This window comes from Pituophis catenifer, unplaced genomic scaffold (assembly GCF_029215685.1).
Source record: "Pituophis catenifer annectens isolate HBS135680 unplaced genomic scaffold, rPitCat1.0.hap2 SCAF_7, whole genome shotgun sequence".
Lineage (NCBI taxonomy): Eukaryota > Metazoa > Chordata > Lepidosauria > Squamata > Colubridae > Pituophis > Pituophis catenifer.
In genome coordinates, this window is record NW_027256887.1 from 7604118 (window position 1) to 7632042 (window position 27925).

The 27925-nt window shown below is 45.9% G+C and overlaps 1 protein-coding gene across 1 annotated transcript; it reads left to right on the forward strand.

Annotated features, from left to right (window-relative positions):
* Positions 1–3242: 3242 nt before the first annotated feature.
* Positions 3243–27265, forward strand: FOXM1 (forkhead box M1). The gene is made up of 7 exons (XM_070947307.1): positions 3243–3741; positions 8658–8806; positions 15100–15303; positions 17921–18049; positions 22101–22170; positions 24080–24249; positions 26285–27265. Exons 1-7 carry the CDS (start codon positions 3243–3245, stop codon positions 27263–27265), a joined length of 2202 nt encoding a protein of 733 aa, XP_070803408.1.
* The last annotated feature ends 660 nt before the right edge of the window (positions 27266–27925 follow it).

The window sequence follows — 27925 nt, forward strand, 5'->3', positions numbered from 1 at the left end:
ATTTGGTGGGGTTTTCTCTCATTTACATCTGTTCAAAACGGAACAGAATGCAAGCCTAAAACACATTTCAACAGTCCTCAGGAACGTGTGTGTGTTCAGGGGTGGGCTCAGGGGTGAAATGCCCCCGGTTCGGACCGAATCGCCCGATCCGGTAGCGATGGAGGTGGGTGGTTTGGAGAACCGGTAGCAAAAATCCCTGCCCCCCCCCATGCCCAGCTAAGCCGCATAATCATGAGGCTTTTTTTTTTACTTTTAAAAGCATTTTTTCTATAACCTCTTCGGCCGAAAAAAATCTTTTAAAAGTTAAAAAAAAAGCCTCTGATGATGGCGCGGCTCAGCTGGGATCGTCAAAGGCTTTTAAAAGCATTTTTTCTATCACGTCTTCAGAGGTTGTAGAAAAAATGCTTTTAAAAGCCTCTGACGATCCCAGCTGAGTTGCCTGATCGTCAGAGGCTTTTTTTCTTTTAAATGTCTCTGACGATCCCAGCTGAGTTGCCTGATCGGCAGAGGCTTTTTTTCTTTTAAAAGCCTCTGACGATCCCAGCTGAGTTGCCTGATCGTCAGAGGCTTTTTTTCTTTTAAATGTCTCTGACGATCCCAGCTGAGTTGCCTGATCGGCAGAGGCTTTTTTTCTTTTAAAAGCCTCTGACGATCCCAGCTGAGTTGCCTGATCGTCAGAGGCTTTTTTTCTTTTAAATGTCTCTGACGATCCCAGCTGAGTTGCCTGATCGGCAGAGGCTTTTTTTCTTTTAAATGCTTCTGACGATCCCAGCTGAGTTGCCTGATCGTCAGAGGCTTTTTTTCTTTTAAATGTCTCTGACGATCCCAGCTGAGTTGCCTGATCGTCAGAGGCATTTAAAAGAAAAAAAAGCCTCTGCCGATCAGGCAACTCAGCTGGGATCGTCAGAGCCTTTTGAAAGCATTTTTTTAACAACCTCTTCGCCGAAGAGGTTGTAGAAAAAAATGGTTTTAAAAGTAAAAAAAAAAAAAAAATTGGCTATGCCCACCCAGTCACATTACCCCCCACCACCACCAAGCCACGCCCACAGAACCGGTAGTAACAAATTTTAGATTTCACCACTGGCTGCTGGGGGTTCGGGGGAACCTCTAGAGAAGATTCTGTGCAGTTCGGAGAACTCCCAATTCCCACTCCTGGCTGCCCCCCCTCCCAGGAGTCCCCACACAGCCCATGATGGCCCAAAAGGCAACTGGGCTTTCTTCGTTTTTGCTTGAAGACATTTCGATTTAGGGTTAGAGTTGGATTTCTCATCCAAGAAGCGATAGAACCGAAGAAGCTCCTTGGAGGAGAAGTGAAAGGTCTAAATGAAAAATCCGAAATTCCAGTTGATTTTTTAGAGAAAAGCACTTTTGGGATAATGATGCTTTTGCCTTCCCCAAAAGCAATGACATAAACCCACAACCTCTCGTCTCCTTCCCACGGGGAACAAAAGACGGGAGACAGACAGGGCGGATGCATTGACAAGCCGTCGTTCAGCAGGACAAACATTCCCCCCTCCCCGACGCTTCGCGACTGAGAAATCAGCCGTGCCGCAGCTCTATATAGGTAGTCCTCAACTTATGACCATTCATTCAGCAACCCAAGGCTTCCCCCCCCCTTCCGAGGCACCCCATACTCCACATAACGACTGCAAGGGTGAGAGCTGGAACTGCATGGGTGCCTCGTTTAACAACAGCAACAACTTAAAAGGACTGTAATTCTGGACTCCGTTGTGGTCGTAAGTTGAGGTACCTGCACAGGTAGTCCTCGGCTTACGACCGCAACCGAGCCCAACATTTCTGTTGCCAAGTGAGACATTAAGTTAAGGGAGTTTTGCCCCCCCTCTTTTACGACCTTTCTCGCCACAGTTAAGTCCCACGGTTGTTAAGTGAATCATTGCTTGTCAGAAGGTCGCAAAAAAGGACATTCCCGTGACTTTGGGACGCTGCAACCGTCATAAATACGAGTCAGTTGCCAAGTCTGATCAAGGGACCATGGAGGGGGGGGGTGAATGGTGCACCCGGTCGTAAGTGTGAAAAACGGTCCCAACTTAGTCACTTGTCACAGCGATGTGCTAACTTTGTATGGTCACTAAATGAATTGCTGTAAATTGAGGACTATCTGCAAATCTCACCGAGGCTCCAGCCCGGGGAGGCTCCGCTTTGCGTCCCCCCCCCCCCCCCCCCCCCGCGCCGGCAAAGAGGAGCAGCGGCGACTGAAGCAGCCGTGAGGGGAAAAAAACAATCCAGCAAGGCAGCCTGGCCCCGCCCCTTTCTCCCTGGCGGCCCCGCCCCTCTCTCCCTAACCGCCCCGCCCTTCTCTCCCTGGCCGCCCGGCTATTGGCCGCCCCGCCCACGTGACCGCAGCGAGCTTGCCGGCGCGAAATTCAAACCGACCAGCGGAGCCGCATCGCTCGCTCGCTCGCTCGCTCGCCCGCCCGGCCGCTCCGGCTTCGCCGCGCAGCCCGTTGGAAGGGCGGCCGGTAAGAACCTCCGCCCGGGTGGGGAGGGAGGAAGGAAGGAAGGAAGGAAGGAGCCGTTGTGGAACCCTAAGCCCGGGATCGAGGCTCTTTCCCCGGGGAAGCCCAGGGTGACTCCCCCTCTCTCCCACGCCCCCAGGCACCAGATCTCGTGGGATCACCGGTGGGTTCCCACGAGGAATCGGGATCCGCTTTCCTTGTGTGTGTGTGTGTGTGTGTGTGTGTGTGTGTGTCCCTCCCCGGGTTTCCCCATCGCAGATCGTGGATCTGATCCACTTTCCTTGTGTGTGTGTGTGTGTGTGTGTGTCCGTGTGTCCGTCCCTCCCCGGGTTTCCCTATCGCAGATCGTGGATCTGATCCACTTTCCTTGTGTGTGTGTGTGTGTGTGTGTGTGTGTGTGTGTGTGTGTGTGTCTGTGTGTGTGTGTGTGTGTGTCCGTCCGTCCGTCCCTCCCCGGGTTTCCCCATCGCAGATCGTGGATCTGATCCACTTTCCGTGTGTGTGTGTGTGTGTGTGTGTGTGTGTGTGTGTGTGTGTGTGTGTGTGTGTTTGTGTGTCCCTCCCCGGGTTTCCCCATCGCAGATCGTGGATCTGATCCACTTTCCTTGTGTGTGTGTGTGTGTGTGTGTGTGTGTGTGTGTGTGTGTGTGTGTCCCTCCCCGGGTTTCCCCATCGCAGATCGTGGGATCTGAAAGAGGATCGGCTGCTGCCTCTTTTGCAGGATCCGTTCTGCCCTCCCGATGAGGATCCCTCGGGCTCTCCAGCATGAAGAGCCGCTCTCATCAGCCGCTGATCCTGAAGAAGAGGAAGACCTCTCGGCCGGGCAGCCCTGCGGAGACGGACGAAGAAGCCAGGAGCCCAGTTGGCAGGATCAAGCAGGAGCAGCAAGGGATCTCCCGCGATCTCCAAGGGATCCCGGGCTCTCCCATCCAGACGGCTGTAATAGGTGACCGCTTGGCCCTGGTCAACTCTTGTGGGGTCAGCAGAAGCCCTGCCCCAGCAGAAACCCAGCAAAGCGTTCTGGACTTGCTAGCCACTGAACAGTCTCCTAGGAAGGACCCAGGCTTAGTGAGTCTATCCGGTAGCTCTCTCGGCCTGGAGACCAGGCCCTTTCCCAACGTATCCGGATCTGAAGAAGGGACCATCACTGCAAGCCATGGGGCCCCCGAGGATGAAAAGCTGGCAGGGATTTGGGCCTGGACCGCCGAAGAGTCGGACTTTTTGGCCTCGCAATCTTTGGGTAGCCAAGAAGAGGACAAAACCAGTAGGTAGACCTTTTCGTTGTGAAGTTTTTGTACGATGGGTGATGAGGAGCCCCAGAAAGGTGTTTTTTGGGGAATACAGTAGTGGCCAAAATTGTGGAGTTCCTTGAGTTTCACTCACTGATGGTGGCACCACCAGAACTACCAACCTCTGCCTTGATTTTTGACAATTGGTACTATGGTGAATTTTCATGAGGCATTTTATATACAGTAGTGGCCAAAATTGTGGGAACCTTTTGGGAAAAGTGTATTTTTGAGGTTTGATGGCTAATAACACCATTTGTGTGTGTGTGTGTGTGTGTGTGTGTGTATGTATGTGTATGTGTGAGTTTCAAGATAATCCTATTCCACTGTTGGAATGGCCTGGAAATATTTATTTATTTATTTATTTATTAATCAAATTTCTATACCGCCCTACTCCCGAAGGACTCAGGGCGGTGAACAGCCAAGATAAAATACAGATAATCCAAATATTTAAAAAGTCCCTTAAAATTATTAAATATTTCGGCCGAAACACAGATTAAAACACCCAATTTATAAAATCACAAATTAAAAAATTTAAAAAATTTAAAAGATGGGAGTTAGTCCAGGCCAGCTTGCTGAAATAGAAAAGTTTTGAGAGCACGGCGAAATAGCCCAGACCTTCACCCAATTGAAAATCTAGGGAGCCGACTAAAGAAACTTGTTAGTCAGAAGCGACCCAGCAATAAAACCCAGTTAATAGAAGCCATCATTCAATCTTGGTTTCACATGATAACAGAATTAAAAGACTTGGTTCACTCCATGGGAAGACGTTGTAAGGGCATAATTCATGCTAAAGGTTACCCAACAAAGTATGAACTGACATGGTGATAATTTTTGTATATCTCGTTTTTTTCCATGGTGATAATTTTTGTAAATCTTGTTTTTTCTATGGTGATCATTTTTATATATCATGTATTTTCTACGTGTTTGACTTTTCTTCTTTATACTGTAACTGCTATTCTAATAGCAAATCCTTCATAAAAGTGATTGCATTACATTCTTGATTAAATTATCTTTCCATTGATATATAATTTTATGGTACTACTCCAAAAAAAAGTGGTGTTATTAGCTAGTTTTAGAAAATACACTTTTCCCAAAAGGTTTCCACAATTTTGGCCACTACTGTAGTGAGGTCAGAGTTTAAAAACGGAAGCTCTTTAATCATGGCTATTGGTCGTTCTCGACTTACAACCATTCGTTTAGTGACCGAAGTTACAACAGCATTGAAACAAGTGACTTAAGACTGTTTTTCACACTTATGACCATTGAAGCATCCCCATGGTCGCGAGATCAAAATTCAGATGTTTGGCAACCTCCGTATTTATGACGGGGTCATGGGATCCCCTCTTGTGACCAACTGACGAGCAAAGTCAAGGGGAAAGCCAGATTTCATTTAACAAGGGCAGGGATTCGCTGCACTGCTGTGGCAAGCAAGTTGGCAGAATGGGACCAAAACTTATTTAACAACCGTCTTGCTCAGCAAGAGAAATTTTGGGGCTCATTCGTAGTCGTAAGTCGAGGACTACCTGTGTAAAACTTTGTGGTGACCGGGATGGAGGGTGCTTGCTGCCTGCCTGGTTTTTCCAAAAACAGAGATGCTATCAAAGCCCTTTCTAAAGATTAACATCGAACAGGGCAGAATTGGGAAGTTACTCAGTGCTGGGGGATAATGGATAGATGGATTGGACTTAAATTTAGTTAGTTTTGTGACAAGTCCAGTTTAGCTTTTGATACGATCTGTCCTCTTTCATCCAAAGGCATAGAATGGAATAGGAATAGGAATAGGAATAGGAATAGGAATAGGAATAGAATAGAATAGAATAGAATAGAATAGAATAGAATAGAATAGAATAGAAAATATGGAATGGAATAGAATAGAATAGAATAGAATAGAATAGAATAGAATAGAATAGAAAATATGGAATGGAATGGAATGGAATGGAATAGAATAGAATAGAATAGAATAGAATAGAATAGAAAATATGGAATGGAATAGAATAGAATAGAATAGAATAGAATAGAATAGAATAGAATAGAAAATATGGAATGGAATGGAATGGAATGGAATGGAATAGAATAGAATAGAATAGAATAGAATAGAATAGAATAGAATAGAAAATATGGAATAGAATAGAATAGAATAGAATAGAATAGAATAGAATAGAATAGAATAGAATAGAATAGAATAGAATAGAATAGAATTTTATTGGCCAAGTGTGATTGGACCCACAAGGAATTTGTCTTCGGTGCATAAGCTCTCAGTGTACATAAAAAAATACATTCATCAAGAATCATAAGATACAACACTTAGTGATAGTCATAGGATACTAAATAAGCAATCAAAATCATACTAGGAAACTAAATAAAACAATATAATCATAAAGATAGAAGCAATAAGGTTATAGTCATAAATAGAAGCAGATAGGTACTAGGAAGGATGAGAAGAATAATAGTAATGCAATCTTAGTAAATAGTTTGACAGTGTTGTGGGAATTAGTTCATTAGCAGAGTGATGGCATGTGGGGAAAAAACTGTAGATCTTCTAAGAAGCTGCATAACATTTGTGCGTTCTTCAGAGGTTTTGATGACTTTCCGGTGTGTTTGACATCGGTGTGTTTATGTAGGATGGAGGTTTTTAGTTATGGGAAATATTTTTATCCAATGATGCATTACTATGTATTATTTATTTCAGCAGGAAATCAAACTCTCTATATAATCATCATTAATCATTTTAGTAGTATGGGAGATGTTAAGCATCCGATGATTCTCAGAGATTACAGGTAGTCCTCGATTTACGACTGAGTCCAGAACGTATGTTGCTAAGTGAGAAATTTGTGAAGTGGGTTTTGCCCCATTTTACGACTCTTCTTGCCACCTTTGTTAAGTGAAATCACTGCAGTTGTTAAATTAGTGACACAGGGGTTGAGGGAATCTGGCTTTCCCATTGACTTTGCCTGTCAGAAGGTCCCAAAAAGGGAATCATATGACCGTCATAAATGCGAATCTGTTCCCAAGCATCTGAATATAAATCACGTGACCATTGGGAAGCTGCAACGGTCGTAAGTGTGAACAACGGTCATAAGTCCCTTTTTTCCCAGCGATGGGGTAACTTCGAACGGTCACTAAATGAACTGTTGTAAGTCGAGGACCACCTGTAGACAGCATTCAGGTATTATCAGTAAGCCCATCTCTGCTATTCTAAATTATTATTAATTATTAATTAATTATTAATTTCTTAATAAATAAATAAATAATTATTATTAATTAATTATTAATTTCTTAATTATTATTAAGAAATAATCATGCAATTATCTCACCAAAGTCCAACTTCAACGAGTTAATGTCGTCACATATCACGGAAAAACGTTCTCCTTTTGCGATAATAGAACTGAAGGCAGCGGGAATTTCATTCTACATAATTCGAACCTGCACAGTTAGCAAAAGTGTTGTGTTCTTTTTGGTTTTTTTTTTTTCCAATTCTGCAAGAAATAGCCGTCTCTTCTCTTATTCATTATAACGTGCTTTTAGGTAAAGTCTGTTTAAATAGAAATCCCCTGGGAAAGGCCATTTCCTTTCTTAAAATACCAACTAACTTAAAACGATTAATCAGTGGAACAACTTGCCTCCAGAAGTTGTGAGTGCTTCAACACTGGAGGTTTTTAAGAAGATGTTGGACAGCCAATTAGTCATCTTGTAGCAGTTAAAGTTACAGAACATAGTTTTCTATATATTACCTACCCGACCGTAGGATAAACATCCAACACTCGCTGTCAGGAAATTTCTCCTTAGTTCTAAGTTGCTTCTCTCCTTGATTAGTTTCCACCCGTTGCTTCTTGTCCTGCCCTCAGGTGCTTTGGAGAATAGTTTGACTCCTCTTCTTTGGGGCAGCCCCTGAGATATTGGAACACTGCTATCATGTCTCCCCTAGTCCTTCTTCTCATTAAACTAGACATATCCAGTTGTGTTGTGTCCCGCCAGCGGCCTGTGCGGATCGTGGCTGATCCCGACGAGGAGGCTGGTGTGGGGTTGTGCCAGCAGCCTGCACAGCCGGCGCTCGCGTCGGACAGCGAGGAGGCTGAAGAGGATGTGGTGCCAGAGGCAGAGACTCAGCCAGGGCCTTCAGAACCTCCAGAGGCTCCTTCAAGTGGAGAGAGCGAAGTGGAGGAGCCTCTTCTCAATGCTCGAGCACGCAGGGCTGCCAAACGGCAGGAGTGGCTACTCAGGAGGAGGAGGTCTCCTCGAGAGTAAGGCTTGAGGATAATTGGCCACTCCCTTAGCCTATTTAAGTCACATGCGGTTAGTAAGTTTCTTGCTGGAAACAACTTGTAATTATCATCAGAGCATTTTTGGAAAAGTCTTACCGTATCTTGTTTTCTGGGCTGGTTGCCAACCTTTGCCGGACTTTGGTTTATTCTTGCTACTTAATAAATTTGATAAGGACTGTTGGTGTGTGTCTATATCCTCGGAAATCTGGAGCTGGGGCAGAACAAGTTCCCGCAACTGTTCTTCATGTTTTAGCCTCCAGTCCTCCCCTAATCATCTTTGTTGCTCTTCTCTGCACTCTTTCTAGAGTCTCCACATCTTTTTTTTTACATCGTGGCGACCAAAATTGGATGCCGTATTCCAAGTGTGGCCTTACCAAGGCATTATAAAGTGATATTAACACTTCACGCAATCTTGATTCTATCCCTCTGTTAACGCAGCCTAGGATTGCATTGGCTTTTTTGGCTGCTGCTGTACACGGCTGGCTCGTATTTAAGTGATTGTCCACTTGGACTCCAAGATCCCTCTCACAGTTATACCCAACCTCTTTCTGCTGAAAGGCTAAATTTCAAGCTCCCTCTTGAAGGATCTACACATGCAATCTAAAAATTCTGAGTTTGTATCCACGTAGGTAGTGAGGAGGCAGCCAACTCTGGCTTGAACAGCAGCCTGACCAACATCCAGTGGTTGGGGAAGATGACTTCGACCCCGCTGAGCTCCTGTAGTATGAAAAAAGACACGGAGAAGGAAAACCAGACCCCCAAACAGAAGACAATTAAGGTAAGCAAAGGGCCTACATAGCCTTACATATCTAAGCATGAAGCTTCTACGAGACTGGAGGTTTCATGGAGCAAACATGCATATGACTGTAGATCAGGGGTCAGCAACCTGCGGCTCTGGAGCCGCATGTGGCTCTTTCACCCCTGTGCTGCGGCTCCCTGTCACTCAAAATATGCGTCACAACCGCCAATGTGCGATACCTTCCGGCACGTGATTTATTGAGCTTTTCAACCCCCGGTAGGCCAACCATAGATAAATCCAAGAAAAGAATAGTTTCGGAAGAAAACAGAACGTTTAATTCAACTACGTATGCTAATTTTGTGGCCGCTCAAGAAATAGTCAGGCACAGGAAGAGTTTTTGTGACTCCCGGTGTTTTCTTTTCTGTGGGAAACGGGTCCAAATGGCTCTTCGAGTGTTTAAGGTTGCCAACCTCTGCTCTAGATGTTTGGGGTGTCAGGTTAATGGCATGAGAAGAACATCTGTTGCCACTTTCTAAAACACCAGCTAAAAAGCCAAGCACAACAGTTGTCTACACAGGTTGTCCTCGACTTACGTCAGTTTGTTTAATGACCATTAAAGTTACAACGGCACTAAAAAATTGATTTAGGATTTTTTTCCCCACACTTACAACCATTGCAATAGCCTCCCAGTGATCAAAATTCAAGCGCTTGGCAACTGACTCGTCTTTATGACGGTTGCTGTTTCCTCTGGGTCACGCAATCCCCTTTTGCGGCCTTCTGATAAGCAACGGCAATGGGGAAGCCAGATTCGTTTAACCACCGTGTTACTCACTTAACAACTGCAGTGATTCCCTGAACAACTGGCAGGAAAGGTGGAAAAATGGGGCACAACTGACTTAACAAATTGGCAGCTGGCTCATATTTATGACGGTCGCAGTGTCCCGCGGTCCCGCGATCCCCATTTGCGACTGTCTGACAAGTGACATCAATAGGAAGCTGAATTCACTTAACAACGCTATTACTAACGTAACGACTGCAGTGATGTTGTAAGTCGAGGACTATCTATTAATGCAAAAGTAAAAAGTTGAGACTAATGTCTTCTACTGTGCTAAAAAGACTCGGAAGTCCACGCCTTTTCTCCTCCCCTTCTCCTCTCATTCTCTTCCTCCTCCTCCTCCTCCTCTTCTCCTTCTCTTCCTCTTCCCCTTCTCCTCTTCTCCTCATCCTCTCTTCTTCTCTTCCCCTTCTCCTCCTTCTCTTCCTCCTCTTCTCCTCCTCCTCCTTCTCCCCTCTTCCTCTTCTCCTCCTCTTCTCCTTCTCCTCCTCCTCTTCCTCCTTCTTCCCCCCCCACTTTCTCCTTTTCCCATTTCCCCTTCCCTAGTTTCCCATTATTTTCATTTTCTTTCGTATTTTATATTCCGATAAACTAATCGAATTTTTTGATACTCAATCACCAATGAATGGAATTCTGAAGAGTGGAGGATTCCCAGAATCATCCTCATGGCTCTTTTCTTTTCTTTTCTTTTCTTTTCTTTTCTTTTCTTTTCTTTTCTTTTCTTTTCTTTCCTTTCCTTTCCTTTCCTTTCCTTTCCTTTCCTTTCCTTTCCTTTCTTTCTTTCTTTCTTTCTTTCTTTCTTTCTTTCTTTCTTTCTTTCTTTCTTTCTTTCTTTCTTTCTTTCTTTCTTTCTTTCTTTCTTTCTTTCTTTCTTTCTTTCTTTGTTTCTAAAAAGACGTTTTTAAGAATAGATTGAAGTGCCATCTGTCCGAAACGGTACAGTATAGCACTTCCTACCTAGAGCAAGGGGATTGGACTAGATGACCTCCAAGGTCCCTTCCCGCTCTTGTTAATCCGCTCTCTTCCTACTAATTCCCTGCGGGTTTTCATAAGCCGCCGCAAAGGATCCTCAAGTGAGTCAGGCTTTCAAATACAGTGTATTGTCATCATCTGGCAGGATGACTCAAAATTTCCAATCACCTGAGCGTGTCTTCACAAAAGAGCATATCCACCACGTAGGCCGATATCTTTTTAGAAAGTTAAAAGGGTAGATGCAAGACTGCGAATTATGCGTGGAAGAATTGCTCTAAGTGGGAAGGGGTTGAGCTGTTCTTGATCAGGAGAAAGAAAGAGAAAAAATTAATACACATCTGCTTAAGGCGGGTGGGGGTGGGGGGGAATGCAGAAGGGGAGATTTTAAGACGTGCGAAGACAGAGGCAGATGACTTTGTTGCACTGAACCTTTTGGACCAGAACGATTTTGATGGCGTTTTCCGTGGTAAAAGTTATCAATGATCTGCAAACTTGAAACTTTATATAGTCCTTGACTCATAACAGTCCAATTGACTCTTTAAAAAAAGGACTTTGGTACTGGCCGGTACCGGAAAATCCCGTATGATGAAAGAACATGTATATGTGGGGCAAACGTCGTGGAGGATACGGTGCATGTAATATTTGAATGTAGGCTGTATGAGGAAGTAAGAAAACAATATCTGTCCCCAATTACAAATAAATTTGCCCACTGGAATGTAAGGCATAAATTAACATTTCTATTGAAGGCAGACTCTCCTCCCCTGGTAAGGGCTATCACTCGCTATCTTAAAAGGATGACAGCAATACGAACCAGTTACATTGAAAAGAATTTCATTGATTGTAAGAAAGACGAGCTGAGTTAGAGAGGAGCTATCTTATTTGGGTTATCTAGTTTTGGAAATTTAGTTATTGAATTTCTATATTGTTAAATTTTAATGTCATATACCATATATTTTTACACTGTTATTTCTGTAACTGTTTGTTTTATCTTTCCCTTTTTTTTTTTTGAAAAGGCCTTCGGGCTATTCAATAAAATACATACATACACTTTGGTACTGTGAAGAATGTTTAATATCTGTTACGGTGGAAGGTAGTTGCCCTAAATGATTTTTTTTTTCTTTTGGGAGAATAGAATAGAACAGAACAGAACAGAATAGAATAGAATTCTTTATTGGCCAAGTGTGATTGGACACACAAGGAATTTGTCTTTGGTGCATACACTCTCAGTGTACATAAAAAGAAAAGACACACTCGTCAAGAATCATAAGGTACAACCCTTAATGATAGTCATAGGGTACAAATAAGCAATCGAATCATATTAGGAAACAATCGATATAAATCGTAAGGATACAAGCAACGAAGTGTCGTAACCCAGGCCCACGTAGTTGATATTAAATGCAAACCAGTTCCAAAAAAACAAAACAGATTTTATTAAAACAGCTGAGAATTAATTCATTCTCGGCGTATTCTAAATGGAATGAAAACAAAGTCCTCAAAACACCAGTCTTTCGTTTATCTCTGACCTTGGGATAATTAGGCAAACTGCCAAAGGCTTTTCTTGGCAACAGTTCAGGAACGGAAGAAATAACTACAGCCAAACAAGAAGAAATTCTCTCAATGTTGTTTTCCGGCAAAGAGGCCAAGAGCCGTTGCTGGTCTTTTAAGCCTTATGAGAGGGGCCAGATCTCTTGGCCTTACTCCCGAGTCGTCCTCTCTGCTTTAGCTGCTCCTGCCTTCTGGCAGCTCTTCTCATACATGCACCAGGAACAGGCTCCTTCTGTTCCTCTGCCTCTCTACTGTCAGCCTCTGGAGGCTCCGAAGTCTGCACATCACTCCCTGATGGCCCTGGCCCCATCTCTGCCTCCGACGCAGAGCGCCCTCATCCGGGCCTTCCCCAGCCTCCAGGACTGGCCCCTGTTCTTCCCCAGCCTCATCGCTGTCCGACTCCGCTGCCAGCTCCGCAGGCTGCTGGCGGATCACAACACAAAGTTACAGTCATGCAGTCATAAGTGGGAGGAGATAGATGATGGGAACGATGAGAAGATTAATAGTAGTGCAGACTTAGTGAATAGTTTGACAGTGTGAGGGTATTATTTGTTTAGCAGAGTGATGGCATTCGGGAAAAAACTCGTTGTGTCTAGTTCTGGTGTGCAGTGCTCTATAGCATCGTTTTGAGGGTAGGAGCTGGAAACAATTTATGCCCAGGAAGTGAGGGATCTGTAAATATTTTCACAGCCCTCATGTCAAATGTCAAAATTCAGCCAGGTTAGTAGATGACATGATAGCAGTGTTCCAATATCTCAGGGGCTGCCACAGAGAAGAGGGAGTCAAGCTATTCTCCAAAGCACCTGAGGGCAGGACAAGAAGCGATGGATGGAAACTAATCCAGGAGAGAAACAACTTAAAACTAAGAAATTTCCTGACAGAACAATTAATCAGTGGAACAGCTTGCCTCCAGAAGTTGCGAATGCTCCAACACTGCAAGTTTTAAAGAAGATGTTGGATAACCATTTATCTGAAGTCGTGTAGGGTTTCCTGCCTAAGCAGGGGGTTGGACTAGAAGCCCTCCAAGGTCCCTTCCAACTCTGTTATTCTATTCCATAAGTCGAGGACTACCTGTATTTATAGAGTTAGGAATTTGCTCATGGAAACTCTGATGAAGATGGTCCTTGACTTAGAACCACTTGCTTAGTAGCCATTCAAAGTTACAACGGCACTGAAAAAAGAGACTTAGGACTGTTTTTCCACACTTAGGACCACTGTGTCATCCCCATGATCTCGTGATCAAAATTCAAATGCTGGACAATGGGCTCATATTTAGGTTGGTGGCAGGGTCATGTGACGCCTCTTTTGTGACTGTCTGGGAAGAAAGTCAACAGGGAAGCCAGGTTCACTTAACAACCAGGTTACTAACTTAACAACTGCAGTTGATTCGCTTAGCAACCGTGGCAAGAAAGGTGGTAAAATGGAGCAAAAGCTAACAAGTGTCTCTCTTGGCAATAAAAATTTAGGGCTTAATTCCTGTTACCTTCTTCCAGTTTTCCTGTGTGTTAGAGAGGATTTTTGTCCCAAAGGAGCATTTTTTTTCAGGCGGTAATTGGAATTCCTTGTTTTTTTTTTCTTTTTGAAGAAGTTTCGCTTCTTCATCCCAGAAGCTTCTTCAGCTCTGACAGGATAGTGGGGGAATGGAAGGATTTATATTCCTTGCAGAGAGCTGGTCATTTGCATTCCTTTAGAGCAGGGGTGTCAAACTCAATTTCATTGAGGGTCGTATCGGAGGGCTGGGGGGTGGGGGCTTGGTGGCTGTGGCCAGCTTGACTTCACTCAATGGGTCGGGGGCACCTGTGGTGGCCAAATGCTAAGGCAGGAATTCCCTGAGACTCTCCCTCACTATCATTATAATCTTCCTTCTCTTCTCTTCTCTTCTCTTCTCTTCTCTTCTCTTCTCTTCTCTTCTCTTCTCTTCTCTTCTCTTCTCTCCTCTCCTCTCCTCTCCTCTCCTCTCCTCTCCTCTCCTCTCCTCTCCTCTCCTCTTCTCTTCTTTTTCCTTCCCTCTTCATTCTCCTTTCTTTTTCCTTCCCCTCTTTTCTTCTTTTTCCTTCCTGGCTCTCTCCCCATCTTCCTTTCTTTGTCTTTCCTCCTTCCCTTTCTCCTTTCCTGTTTGCATGCTCAAACAGTGAGGCACTGGCAGTGCCTCTGCCAGTGAAAAAGGTGCCCGCCTCCCCCATCGTGCCCAAAAACGTGGTGCAGGTGGGGTGGGGGTGGCATTTTCCCTGGCAGAGGCACAGCGGGCTGGTCCTTTGCTGTTTCCAGGCGGGCCAGATCTAAACACCCTGTGGGCCTGATCCAGCTGGTGGGCCTTGAGTTTGACACCTCTGCTTTAGAGGATTTTCGTATGATACTGTTGTGGTCTGCCAGCAGCCTGCGGACCTGGCAGCGGAGTCGGACAGTGAGGATGCTGGGGAGGACATTTGGCCAGTCCTGGAGTCGGGGGAAGGCCTGGACGAGGGCTCTGCGCCGGAGGCAGAGATGGGGCCAGGGCCATCTGGGAGCGATGCGCGGACTCCGGAGCCTCCAGAGTCGGACAGCAGAGAGGCAGAGGAACAGGAGGAGCCTGTTTCTAGTGCACGCATGCGAAGAGCTGCCAGAAGGCAAGAGCAACTGGAGCAAAAAGGACAACTCAGGAGTAAGGCCAGAAGATGATTGGCCCCTCCCATAAGGCTTAAAAGAGCAGGAACGTGCCGTTGGATTCTTTGTAGAAAAGCAATGTTGATTCCAGTGCTTCTTGTCAGCGTCTCTTGAACTTTGTGGGTTTTTTGCCAAGAAAAGCCTTCGGCAGGTTGCCAAAGACATCAAAGGTTGGCGATAAGGTTATTAAGAATTTTGTTTTGGACTAAGCTGAGAATGAATTAATTCTCAGCTGTTTTAATAAAATAAGTTTGTTGAGGACTGAATTGCGTTTGGTAATCACTACTTGGGCCTTGGTCACAATTTCTTAATTTTGACTTTTGCTTCCGTTTTCCAGTCTGAGGGAAGCCCCACAGCCGCCACCGTCTCCTCTGCTTTATGGAAGGAATCTTTTTCCGAACGGCCTCCCTACTCTTACATGGCCATGATTCAGTTCGCTATCAACAGCACGGAGAAGAAGCGCATGATGTTGAAAGATATCTACAGTTGGATTGAGGATCATTTCCCTTATTTCAAACATGTTGCCAAGCCAGGCTGGAAGGTAAAAACATCTTTTGACCTGTATAGAACGTATCGGAAAAGACGATGAGTAATTCTTATAAAATATTACCGTGTTTCCCCGAAAATAAGACCCTGTCTTATATTTTTTTTGAACCCTGAAATAAGCACTTGGCCTTATTTTCGGGGAGGTCTTATTATTTTGGGGCGCATGGAGCAAGACGGGGCTCCTCTTGCCGTCTTACCTGATTTCCAGCTCTGTCTCCATAACCCTAACCCAGAGGAAATGGCGGGGGACCGGCTGCATTTAAATATTTTCGGGGAGGGCTTATTTTTGGGGGAGGGTTTATTTTCGGGGAAACGTGGTATTAAAATGTACAATAGAGGTAGTCCTTGATATACGACCGCAACTGAGCAGACTGGTTTTTTTGCTGTTTCCAGGGTGGCTCCGCACGCCAGATCTAAGCACCCCATGGGTCAGATTTGGCCCCGGGGCCTTGAGTTTGACACCCCTGCTTTAGATAGTGTTTTTCAACTTTGGGAACTTGGAGGATGTGGGGACTTCAGTCTCCCAGAACTCCCCAGCCAGCACAGCAATAGCTAAGTGGGGAATTTTGGGACTTGAAGCTGCCACGGTTGAGAAACACAGCTTTGAGATTTTGCTGCCAATTGTTTTTTTGCAGACCTAGTCTTAGGGATGGTTGGGGACCACTAGCTTGGGGGGGTGGGTAACTCTTTCCGAAATCAGAACAGAAACGAATAAATAAAACATGGAAATCTTGCTCGCGTCATCCTGAATAATTCACCGGCGAGAGGTGATTCTCGCGGCGTTACGGGCCAGTGAACGATCCAGATGGCATCCCTGCCTCCGAGAACCTGTAAAAATCTCCCATTTCGAGATAGTGCCACTTTGGGAGCCGCTAACGTCATATCTTCGTCCTCCGGTGTAAGATTTGCCGTCGGCTGTCTCCCCGAGCCTCACTATATCCTTTTGTAGCAGACAGGATTGGCCAATCTCCGTTCAACGGGAAAATGAATCAAAACCTGACAGCATAAATATTTATTCCCCGGGCGCTTCAATTTTCAACAGACTCTGATCTCAAGATGGCTGTTGGGGAAGAAAAATCCCTTCAAAGGCCTAAACAGTTTTGCAAAAACTGCTGAACAGGAAATTCGTTTAGAAGGTCCAACTGAGTGGTGGTATTTATCCGGTTCGGGCAAACCGGTAACGGTGGCTGCGGGAGGCTCCACCCGGATGTCATCACGTCCCGTTTTTGATGCTCTGTGCGTGCGCGCACGCGCTCACATGTGCAAACCGATAGGGAAGAGAAGGAGGTTGAACCCTTGGTCAAAGCAGCAGCTTTGATGCTGGATCGCTTACAGCTTAGTCCTCGATGTATGACCGGGACTGAGGCCATCGCTAAGCAAGACAGTTGCTGACTGAGTTGTCGCCCTGTTTTACGACCTTTCTTGCCACATTTATCCAGCGAAGCACTGCAGTTGTTGAGCTAGTAACGTAGTCCTTAAGTGAGCCTGGCTTCCCCATTGGATTTGGCTTGTCCGAAGGTCACAAAAGGGGATCGTGTGACTCTCGGGGACACTGCAACCGTCATAAAGATGAGTCAGTTGCCAAGCGCCCGGATTTTGATCACGTTGGATGCTACAATGGTCGTAAGTGTGAAAAACGGTCCTAAGTCGCTTTTTTCAGTGCCATTGTAATTTCAAACAATCACTAAACGAATAGTTATAACTTGAGGACTACCTGTATAGCAATTCTGCTCACCCTTCTTTCCAAGGCCGGTAAATTCATGCGATCATAGATGGTTGGCCTTTTAGATTCTTGTTTTATTGTGAAAGTCTACTCAAAAAGGTAAGTTTTTCTTTTTGGCTGAATTGGCTGATCATTTATTTATGGACGTTGTTGCAAATGATTCTGTCTCTTTATGTCGCACTTCTAAAATAATTTTTTGGGGTATACCGTGTTTCCCCAAAAATACGACCGGGTCTTATATTAATTTTTGCTACAAAAGACGCATTAGGGCTTATTTTCTGGTTAGGTTTTATTTTTAGGGAAATATGGTACTAAATGCATCCATCTGGCTGACAATCTTAACTGGGGCTTGTTTTTGGGGTAGGATTTATATTACAAGCATCCTGAAAAATCATGCTAGGGCTTATTTTCCGGTTGGGTCTTATTTTTGGGGAAACATTAAGTATTCTCTTTCATATTCCATCCACATGATGGGCTACTATCCATGAAAGCAAGAAGAAAATATTGGAAGGCCAGATTTGAACTTAGTGCTCTCTGAGCTTGGTTGTTTTCTTGGAAACGTTTCATTGCCAAAATAACACCATCAGTGTACTGATGACGTTAGCTAGTTTGGTAATGAGATGTCTGCAAGAAAGCAGCTGAGCTCAGAGACCACCAAGGACCCCACAGCCCCCCACTCCTCCATCATCATTCCTAAAAATCTATTCCCTTCTAGCACTGATGATATTACTTAGTTTGGTAATGAGATGTCTGCAAGAAAGCTTAGAGACTACCAAGGACCCCGTAATGTGGGAATTACATTGCTTCGACTTTATGCATTTCTTTCCCTCCTAACTTGGCTACCTGTTTTGTAACTGAAACAAACGAACGTTTTATCTTTGCAACACAGAACTCTGTCCGTCACAACCTTTCCCTTCACGACATGTTTGTTCGGGAGACATCTGCCAATGGGAAAATTGCATTCTGGACCATCCATCCTGAAGCAAACCGCTACCTAACGCTGGACCAGGTGTTCAAGGTAAGTTCCAGGTAGGGAAGGAACCTTCCCAATGCTTGTTTCCCTTATTATTTTATCTAAGTGACATTTTATCTACCGTATTTTTCGGAGTATAATATGATCCAGACTATAAGACGCACCTAATTTTTTGGGGGAGGAAAACAAGGGGGGGGAAAAAAATCTGCCTCTGCCTCCCAGCAATTTGCCTCCTTGCAGCAAACAGCAAACAGCCTGCTTCTATTTCATTTTCAGCACAGCCTGATTAGCACAAGAAAAAAAAGTCTGCCTCCCAGCAATTTGCCTCCTTGCAGCAAATGGGGCGCATGGCAATAGGCAATGGCAATCCCTGCAGCCTGAAACAGCTGAGAGTCGGGAGGCCGATCCAACTGACAATCAGCTGCTTGTGCTAATCAGGCTGGGCTGAAGCTGAAACGGGCTGTTTGCTGCAAGGAGGCAAATTGCTGGGAGGCAGAGGCCAAAGGGTGGGGGCCGGCAGGTGGGCGGGGCTACATTCGGTGCATATGATGCACCCAAATTTTCACCCTCTTTTGGTGGTGGTGGGGGGAAGTGTGTCTTATACTCCGAAAAATACGGCAGTCCATCTGGTTGTGCTTCCCGTCTGGATTACCTCACGAGAGTGACCGCTTCACAGAGAGTGCTTGTTTTCTTGCACCTTCTCCCGGAACAAGTCAGTGGGGGTCCAATAATCTCTCAACAACCCTCCTCACAAGATCGTCGTGTGGGGAAAACTGGAGATATGTACATCGCCTTGAAGTGATCCTAAAGTAAAATGAAATTAATTTAATTTTTAAGAATTGTTTTTTTTTTTTTTTTTAAATGCAGTCAGTAGATAGATCTGGATTAGTTCTCTAAAGCAGGGGTCGTCAACCTTTCGGACCTCAGGGACCACTAAATTCATAATTTTAAATCCCGCGGACACTAATATGATATTGCCTAATGACCAACTGGGTGGGCGTGGCAAGGTGGTCATGTGACTGGGTGGGCGTGGCCAACTTGATGTCACTCACGTCGAGGGGCGCCTTGCCAGCCTCTACTCGCTACTCCTCGCCTGCCTGCCTGGGCTCCTTAGGGCCCCAACAGGAAGCAGTTGCTGGAGCTAAGCAGCCACCATGAGAAAGAGTTAGCAAAACAGCTGGCTCAGTTCAAATTGGATCTGGCTGAGAAGGAGGCTCAGTAGAAGCACCTCACTGAGGACTAGGAGCACAGGCTTTCCAAGCAGAGGGAAGACCTGCGGGAGTGTAAGGCCAGGTACCGGCACCTGAAGGCTCAGTGTTCTGCCCCAGCTACGGAACCCAAGAAATGTTGCACACACAAAACTCCGAACAACTCCGTTTACTACAAACACAGTCTTTTTCAAATGCAGGCTATTACTAAAAATGTCCTTAACCTCCTGCCAGAAATTCCCAAGATTAGATAAAGGCTTACAAGAGTTGGCAATTAGCCCAGAAACCAGGTTTGCAAGGAAAATTAACAAAATGCTCAACGAACGACCGGACGAACACACGTTGTTTCCTGCAACGTTTGCCAGCTGTGTGCAAACTTAAATAGGTTAAGGGAATGGCCAATTAGCCCCAAGCCTTACTCTCGAGGAGACCTCCTCCTGAGTAACCACTCCTGCCTTTTGGCAGCTCTGCGTGCTCATGCATTGAGAAGAGGCTCCTCCACTTCACTCTCTTCACTTGAAGGAGTCTCTGGAGGATCTGAAGGCCCTGGCTGAATCTCTGCCTCTGGCACCACATCTTCTTCAGCCTCCTCGCTGTCCGACTCGAGCGCCGGATGCACAGGCTGCTGGCGCGACACCACACCAGCCTCCTTGTCGTCAGGATCAGCCACAATCTGCGCAGGCCACTGGCGGGCCACAACACTCAACGGGCTGAAATGGTCAGCCAGTTTCAGACCATGATACAGTCCCACTGCAACGAGCCCCTCCGGCTGTTCACCACCGGCGGCACTTCCCTCCAGCCTTCACCGAAAGCCCACACAAGGAGGCTGAAGCAGACCCCAAGTCGGAATTTCTGCCTCCCTCCGACCCACACAAAAAACCCCCGAAGGGGGAGATTCTCTGCAGCAACACAAGCGTTCATTGCACGTATCCGGCCCAGGGGCCGTAGTTTGAGGACCCCTGATTTAGTGCAATATAAAAAATGCAAATAATTTTTCTGCGGACCATGAAAACTTTCTCGCGGACCACCAGTTGGTGACCGCTGCTCTAAAGCATATTGGGGGACTGTCCTTGCTGGCTGGCGTAAAATGTATTTTGCAACAATCATCTTGGATAGCCTTTTCCAAGATGGTCTTTTTATTTTATTGAGTTCCCTTCTAAGAACTCCCTTAGGAGTATGACTTGGGCAGGATTTCAAACACTTTGGAGAAAAAAAAAAATCTATTTATAGTCTTAGTCGCCGTCCTTTAGAAAAAAAATTTAAAAAAAGGGCTGTGTCTCGTAGCAATAGTCAAAATTGGCATGAAGGACCTTGCCCTTCCCAAAATGAGGCTTCAGCATTATTTTAGACCCGTCCAAATTTAATCTCCATGACAAGGTGAATTTGGTGATGAGAGAAATGGTATCGGATAACAGGACTGACTCAGACAAAAAAAAAACCCGTGCAGGAGACTGAAAGGAGACGAAATCTCTCTGGTTTTTCTCTTGACCATTCAGAGTGGCAGATCTTCCCTTCCGCTTTTCATTGGCCGAGATTCAACAGTCAACCGATCAACCACCTTTCTCCTTCAGCAGGGTGGAAATTCACAGCTCTGGTGCAGCGGTGAATTTTTTTTTTTACTACTGGTTCTGTGGGCGTGGCAGGGGAAGGATACTGCAAAATCTCCATTCCCACTCCAGGGGAAGGATACTGCAAAATCCCCATTACCACCCCACTGGGGCCAACCAGAGGTGATATTTGCCGGTTCTCCAAACTGCTCAAAATTTCCGCTACCGGTTCTCCAGAACCTGCTGGATTTCACCCCTGAATTGAATATGTACAGCCTGGAGGACAGACGGGAAAGTGGGGGGTGGACTTGATTTAAATATTAAGGGTGTGAATAAGATTCTAGAAGGCAGTATTTTCATTTTTTTTTCTTTTTACGATTTCTGCTTAATTCCAGGTTGCTTCCCTCCTTTGGTTAGTTTCCATCCATTTTTTCTTATTCTTTGGGGAACAGGTGGATTTCCCTCCCCCACTCTTTTTTGTGGCAGCCCCTTAGATATTGAAAGATTCTATCATGTGATCCCTAGTCTTTATTTTCTTTAAACTAGACATATCCAATTCCTGCAACGTTCAGAGCAGGGTAGATTTGATTTAAATCGAGTTGATTTAAATCCCAATTTAAATCATGATTTAAATCCCTAGTAAAAAGGCTTGATTTAAATCAACTCAATTTAAATCATCATTTTTAAAGAGCGACTGTCATCTCTGCTACTCCTTTGACCCACTGTTGACTCACCGATAGTCCCAGTGCTGCAGAATATACAGCCTCCTGCTACATAACTAAGCTCCACTTCATGCTGAATAAACTAAATTATTTATGTATCTTAAATAGAAAACTATCTTACGATAGATTTTTACCCCAAAAGTTTTTTATTAAAATAAATTCGATAAAAATAAAAAAAAAATCCGATTTAAATAAAAAAAAATCTGATTTTTTTTTATTTTTTTTTAAAAAATCATTGATTTTTATCCACCCTGCCTGCAACTGTTCTTTGTATGTTTTAGTCTCCGGTCTCCTAATCATTTTTGTTGCACTTCTCTGCCCTCTTTCCAGAGTCTCAACATCTTGTTTTATATCATAGTGACCAAAACTGAATGCAGTACCCCAAGTGTGGCCTTACCAAGGCATTATAAAGTGGCATTAACACTTCTTGTGATCTTGATTCTATCCCTCTGTTAATGCAGCCTAGGAGTGTGTTGGCTTCTTTGGCAGCTGCAGCACATGGCTGGCTCATCGGAGTTTCCCAGTCCTTTAACAAAATCCACTTGCTGCTTTACCTTCCACCAGTCCTGGGCCGTTGGATCCTAACTTTCCTTTTTTATGTGTCTCAATCTTAATGCAGCAGCAGAAACGTCCAACTCTGGATCTTCAGAAGAACTTCAAAGTCACCAAAGCGGAGTCCCAGACTTCCCGTAAGTATAAGTTTGCATCCGTGCAAAGCCCCTATTCCACGCTGGTCATTGGAGGAAGCAAATGGAAACCATTTGGCTGATAGGAAGAGCATCCCTGTAATGGTACATAGCAGGGGTCGGCAACCTTAAACACTCAAAGAGCCACAAAGGTCCTAACCGGAGGCCCCCCGTTCAATTCTGGAGCCGACCGGAAGTCTGGTTCCCCCACCACAGAATCTTCTCCTAGCGCGGCTTCTCTTTTTCCTCGACCGGTCCTAACCGAAAACCCTATCAATTGTGGAGCCGACCGGTGACAGGGAGCCGCAGCAGAGGGATGAAAGAGCCACATGCGGCTCCAGAGCCGCGGATTGCCGATCCCTGGTATATAGGAATGACCTTGGGAAATGGCGGGCAGTGAGGAGAGATGCTACCTAGGGAATGATTAGATAAAAGGAAGGGAACCTTTAGCTGTATAACAGGCAGAGTAAAAAAAAAATCAGTAGCATCCTCCCTAACTTACCAGGCTGTAAAAAGAGACAGTAGATGATTTGTAATTTCAGATTCGCAAGATTTTGTTAACGTCGCCTTACACTTTTAGCTCATCTGGTCCAGTGTGGTCTATTTCGGAAGGCTGACATCAGTTTTGGACTCCATTGTGGTCGTAAGTCGAGGATTACCTGTATGGTGGAATGTAGTGTGGAGATGAATTCCAGGAGAGGGAGGGGCTGCATTCTGGAGAAGTAAGAGGCAACTCAGTCCAGATATCATGTGTGAGAGAAAGAGGGTAAAGACAGCTCCTTCCTAATACAGGTAGTCCTTGATTTATGACAACAGTTGAGCCCAAAATTTCTGTTGCTAAGTGAGACATTTGTTAAGTGAGTTTTGCCCCATTTTTATGACCTTTCTTACCACTGTTATTAAATGAATCACTGTGGTTGTTAAGTTAGTTAACACGGTTGCTAAGTGCACCTGGCTTCCCTTATTGACTTCGCTTGTCAGAAAGTCGTAAAAGGGGAACACATGACGCCAAGACACTGCAAAGGTCATAAATACGAATCAGTTGCCGAGTGTCTGAATTTTGATCACATGACTTTGGGATTGCTGTGTCAGTCGTAAACCTGAAAAATGGTCATCAGTCACATTTACGTTGTAACTTGGAAGTGTTCTGTCCCTATCTCACACACGCACACAAACAGGCAGCCGGGGGTTAAATAAACTGGCAGACAACCAATTCGTCCGATAAGACGCTTGGCAGCAACCCAGTAGCTGCTTGCCAAGAACTTTACTCAATAAACAAAATACCCACAATCAAGAATTGTCCAGTTCGTAAAATAAATCCAAGGCCGATAATGTTGTTTCCAAAGATGCAATGTGACTCGATAGTAGTTAGTTTTGTCCGTCACAGAGTCTGAATGGCCATCTCACCCCCTTTTATATCCTGTGGGGTGTGGTCCAGTGACTCAGCCTAATCTCTGGCATGCCTTTTCTTCTGTTGCTCGCACTTATCTCTGCGACGCTGCCGAGGATCCAGCCAAGACTCATTACCCTCATCACTGTCCACCTGTGGCTGTGTGGACGTGCTTGGCCCCGGCCCTATCTCTTGCCCTTCGGCGGACATCGAAGGCATTGCCAGAGAGGAGGGTCCTGGAGAGGGAGGCCTTGCCAACTCCTTTCCTTCACTCTCGGAGTCCTCTCCTGCCGATGACACAGGCTCAGGTAATGGAGCCGCAACATGAAGAGTCACTAAACGAACTGTTGTAAGTTGAGGACTTCCTGTAATCCACACAGCATATGGTAGATGCAGATAGTAGAGTGTTTAGTCTGGCAAGATTCTGTCTACCGGTGTGGATACAATAAAGAACTCAGCTTGGAAGAGTTGCGACGTGTCGTTCTTGACTTTGGGCCTAACAATGAAGCTTTTCTTTCTTAGGGCCGAGGATTAAACCTTTGCTACCACGGGTCAGTTCCTACTTGGTTCCGGTCCACTTCCCAGCGAGTGAGCCATTTCACCTTCAGTTGCCTTCAAGGCCACCTCTGCCTGTAGGCCAGACTGCTTTGGGGACCACGCAGATCAACACAGGGGAACACCCTGCTCCAAAGGTCAGTCTCCCACGTCTCCTTGTTTTTCTCGGGTACGTGTTTGTATGGATCAGGGGTGTCAAACTCAAGGCCTGTGGGCCGGATCTGGCCCACGGGGTGCTTAGATCGGGACCATGGGAGCCACCCTGTAAACAGTGATGGACCAGCCCGCGGTGCCTCTGCCAATGAAAATGGAGCTCGGGAAGGCTGTGTGTGGCCCTCCCAAGCTCTGTTTCCAGCTGAAACAGCCTCCTGCAGCTCTCTGCCAGCGAAAATGGAGCTCGGTAGGGGTGCGTGTGGTAGAGGGCTGCAGGAGGCACTCGCAGCCGAAAACGGCACCTGGGAGGACAATGGATCTCCCCAGCCCTGCCCCGGCCACCACAGGTGCCTCTGACACGAGTGACGTCAATTTGGCCACACACACACACACACACACACACACACACACATGCCCCCCCCCCCCGCGAGGTCAAACACAACCCTGATGCGGCCCTCAATGAAATCGAGTTTGACACCCCTGGTCAATACAGTTAGTCCTCGACTTACAACCATTGTTTAGTGACCGTTCAAAGTTACAACGGCCCTTGGAAGTAAAGGCTTTTAACCATTTTTCACACTTACGACCGTGGCAGCATCCCCATGATCGTGTGATCAAAATTCAGACCTGCTTGGCAATTGACTCATACTTATGAAGGTTGCAGTGTTCCGGGGTCACGTGATCCCCTTTTGTGACCTTCTGACAAGGAAAGTCAATGGGGAAGCCAGGATTCACTTAACAACCGGGATACTAACTTAACAACTGCAGGGATTCATTTAATAATTGTGGCAAGGAAGATTGTAGAATGGGGCAAAATTCACTTAACTGTCTCGCTTAGCAACATAAACATTGTGCTGAATTGTGGTTGTAAGTTGAGGACTCCCTCTACAGGATCTCTGGCTGATGTATAGATTCCCTAGAAGTTGTTGGCGATCCCTTTCGGCTCAAACAGCAGCTCTAATGCCTGAATAAATGGAGGCTAAGGACAACTGTCAGATTAAGACGGCAAATTTCCATGCCTATAAAATAACTGACCCCTATGAAAATGTGGGGGTGCGGTGGCTCAGTGGCTGAGACGCTGAGCTTGTCAATCGAAAGGTCGGCAGTTCAGTGGTTCGAATCCCTAGCGCAGCATAACGGGGTGAGCTCCCGTTACTTGTCCCAGCTTCTGCCAACCTAGCAGTTCGAAAGCACGTAAAAAATGCAAGTAGAAAAATAGGGTCCACCTTTGGTGGGAAGGTAACTGTGTTCCGTGCACCTTTGGTGTCGAGTCATGCTGGCCACATGACCACGGAGATGTCTTTGGACAGCGCTGGCTCTTCGGCTTTGAAACGGAGATGAGCACCGCCCCCTAGAGTCTGGAACGACCAGCACATATGTGCGAGGGAAACCTTTGCATTTACCTATGAAAATGTGTCTAAAGCTGTGGTGGCGCACTGCAGTACTGCAGGCTACTTCTGCTGACTGCCGACTGCCAGCAGTTTGGCAGTTCGAGTCTCACCAGGCTCAAGGTTAACTCAGCCTTCCATCCTTCCGAGGTGGGTAAAATGAGGACCCAGATTGTTGGCGGCAATAGACTGACTGTAAACCACTTAGAGAGCGCTGGAATGCACTATGAAACGGTATATACCCATGTTTTCCCTGAAAATAAGACCCTGTCTTATATTTTTTTGAACCCTGAAATAAGCACTTGGCCTTATTTTTGGGGAGGTCTTATTATTTTGGGGCATGTGGAGCAAGATGGGGCTTCTCTTGCTATCTTATCTAATTTCCAGCTCTGTCTCCCTAACCCTAAGCAGAGGAAATGGCGGGGACCAGCTGCGCATGCATTTAAATATTTTCAGGGAGGGCTTATTTTTTTGGGGGGGCTTATTTTAGCGCATGCGCTCAAAAGCCCGATTGGGCTTATTATCAGGGGATGTCTTATTTTAGGGGAAACAGGCTAAGTCTAAGTGCTGTTGCTACAGCTAAAAATGAAGAACATTGACAGCTTCTTCCTTCCCATTGTTGCTTTTGCAGATCCTGCGTTCCAGCGAAGACCCTGTCCTGTCGCCGCCTCCGAGTTCCATAAAGGAGGAACATTATTGTGGTGAAGAGTCTTCTCCATTAACCCTCCATCGCCCTCTTGAGGAAGGCAGCTGTACAGACAGCGGAAATCCATCGGCAGGAGTCCTGAGTGACAGTTTTCATTCCCAGGAGTGGGTCTCCTCTTTCGTCCCAGTATGGCCTGTAAAGAAGGAACCAGCGGGAGCCGGCGAGGAGCAGAACCTCTGTGTCCAAGCATCCCCCATAAAACAAAAGAGACAGGTTACAGGTCTCCGATCATCCCCCCAAAGCAAGCTGGTTATAAAGAGGCAAGAATTGGGCAGATCCAGAAGGAAACAGCACTTAACTCTCTCTTCCTCAGAAGAACCGGTTCTCCTTCTGCCCCTCAGTGGAGGCTCAACTTCCTTCCCACTGGGACACGGTCTTTCCGCTCAGAAGGCACCTCTAGGAACCCTTGTCTGTGGTCCGGAAGAAGAACCGCCAGTGACTTGCAGGTTGCCGATTGCGTCCACCCCAAACAAAACTCCCATAACCACCTCTACCACCCTGCCACCTACTGACCAGTGGAGATTGACCCCTATGGTCGACGAAAGGAACAAAGTTGATTTCAGTTCTCCGAGATCTTCTCCCTTGCCGTTCCTGCCCTTCCAGGATAATCTAGACCTGGAGTTGAACGAGAACCCGCTGAGACAATCCCTGTGTGATTCTCCCCAGTGTCCGCTTCTGAACGCAGACATGGGTGAACTAGTGCCCGGGCTCTTGAACACTTCTTCTCCATCCAGCAAAGTGGCCTGTGAGTTTGCAGGGGACAATTCCCTCCTGGAAGACCTCGTCTTGGACAACATGCCTGAGAATTGGAGCAAGCTCTCTCTGGACATCAGTTTTCCAGACCCCGAGAATGACAATCTGGAGACCGATCTGAGCTGGTCCCAGCTCCTTCCTCAGCTGAAATGACCCAATTGGGCTCGCCAAAAACAACCTCAACCTGTGCCGCACATTCAGGAGACCCAGCCCTGTACCCTACTGGCACTTCAGCAAACATGGCTCTTGATTAACTCAGAGGTCACCCGTATGAATGATCAAGGAAGCCTTAACCATGGAGTTTGAAAGAAACCTCCCCTGTCCTGTTTCCTACAGCTTTTTTTTCTTTGTCCGATGATGGTTTTGGCAAATTCATAACACCTTGTAAGGGGGTCAGGTCAGGTCGAAATCTCCAGGGCTGTCAGTCGTTTTGGAGACAGCTTCTTTCAAAGGAAAATTTCATCTGTGGAAAAGTGCCTGGGCTATACAAATGCCATCTTACCTAGCCTTGAACCCCTTGATGCTTTTTTTGGGGGTGGGTGGGTGGGTGATTGCTTGTTTTCTCCCCTGGCTTATTCTAATAATAGAAGCCTGATCTATACCATTCTCATATCGCCGTCTGAAAAGCCTCCACCGGTTCAAGGCTGGCAGACAGTCAGAAAACAATAAAAAATTGTGCCACTTGACAGGGTTCCCGCCACATATGTAGCCTAAACCAGAGCTCTCCAACATTTCCAGCTTTGTTGACCGGCTTGGGAGAGGAGAGGGGATGGTTCATGCAAGCGGCCGGCAAGCGCGCGCACGCGGTTCCAT

What these genes read in the sequence shown, in the direction of transcription:
- FOXM1 (XM_070947307.1), top strand. Translation starts at nt 3,243, where the DNA reads ATGAAGAGCCGCTCTCATCAGCCGCTGATCCTGAAGAAGAGGAAGACC. An exon ending in CCAAGAAGAGGACAAAACCA is followed by an intron (nt 3,742 to 8,657) that starts GTAGGTAGACCT and finishes GTATCCACGTAG; the next exon opens with GTAGTGAGGAGGCAGCCAAC. An exon ending in GGGAACACCCTGCTCCAAAG is followed by an intron (nt 24,250 to 26,284) that starts GTCAGTCTCCCA and finishes TTGCTTTTGCAG; the next exon opens with ATCCTGCGTTCCAGCGAAGA.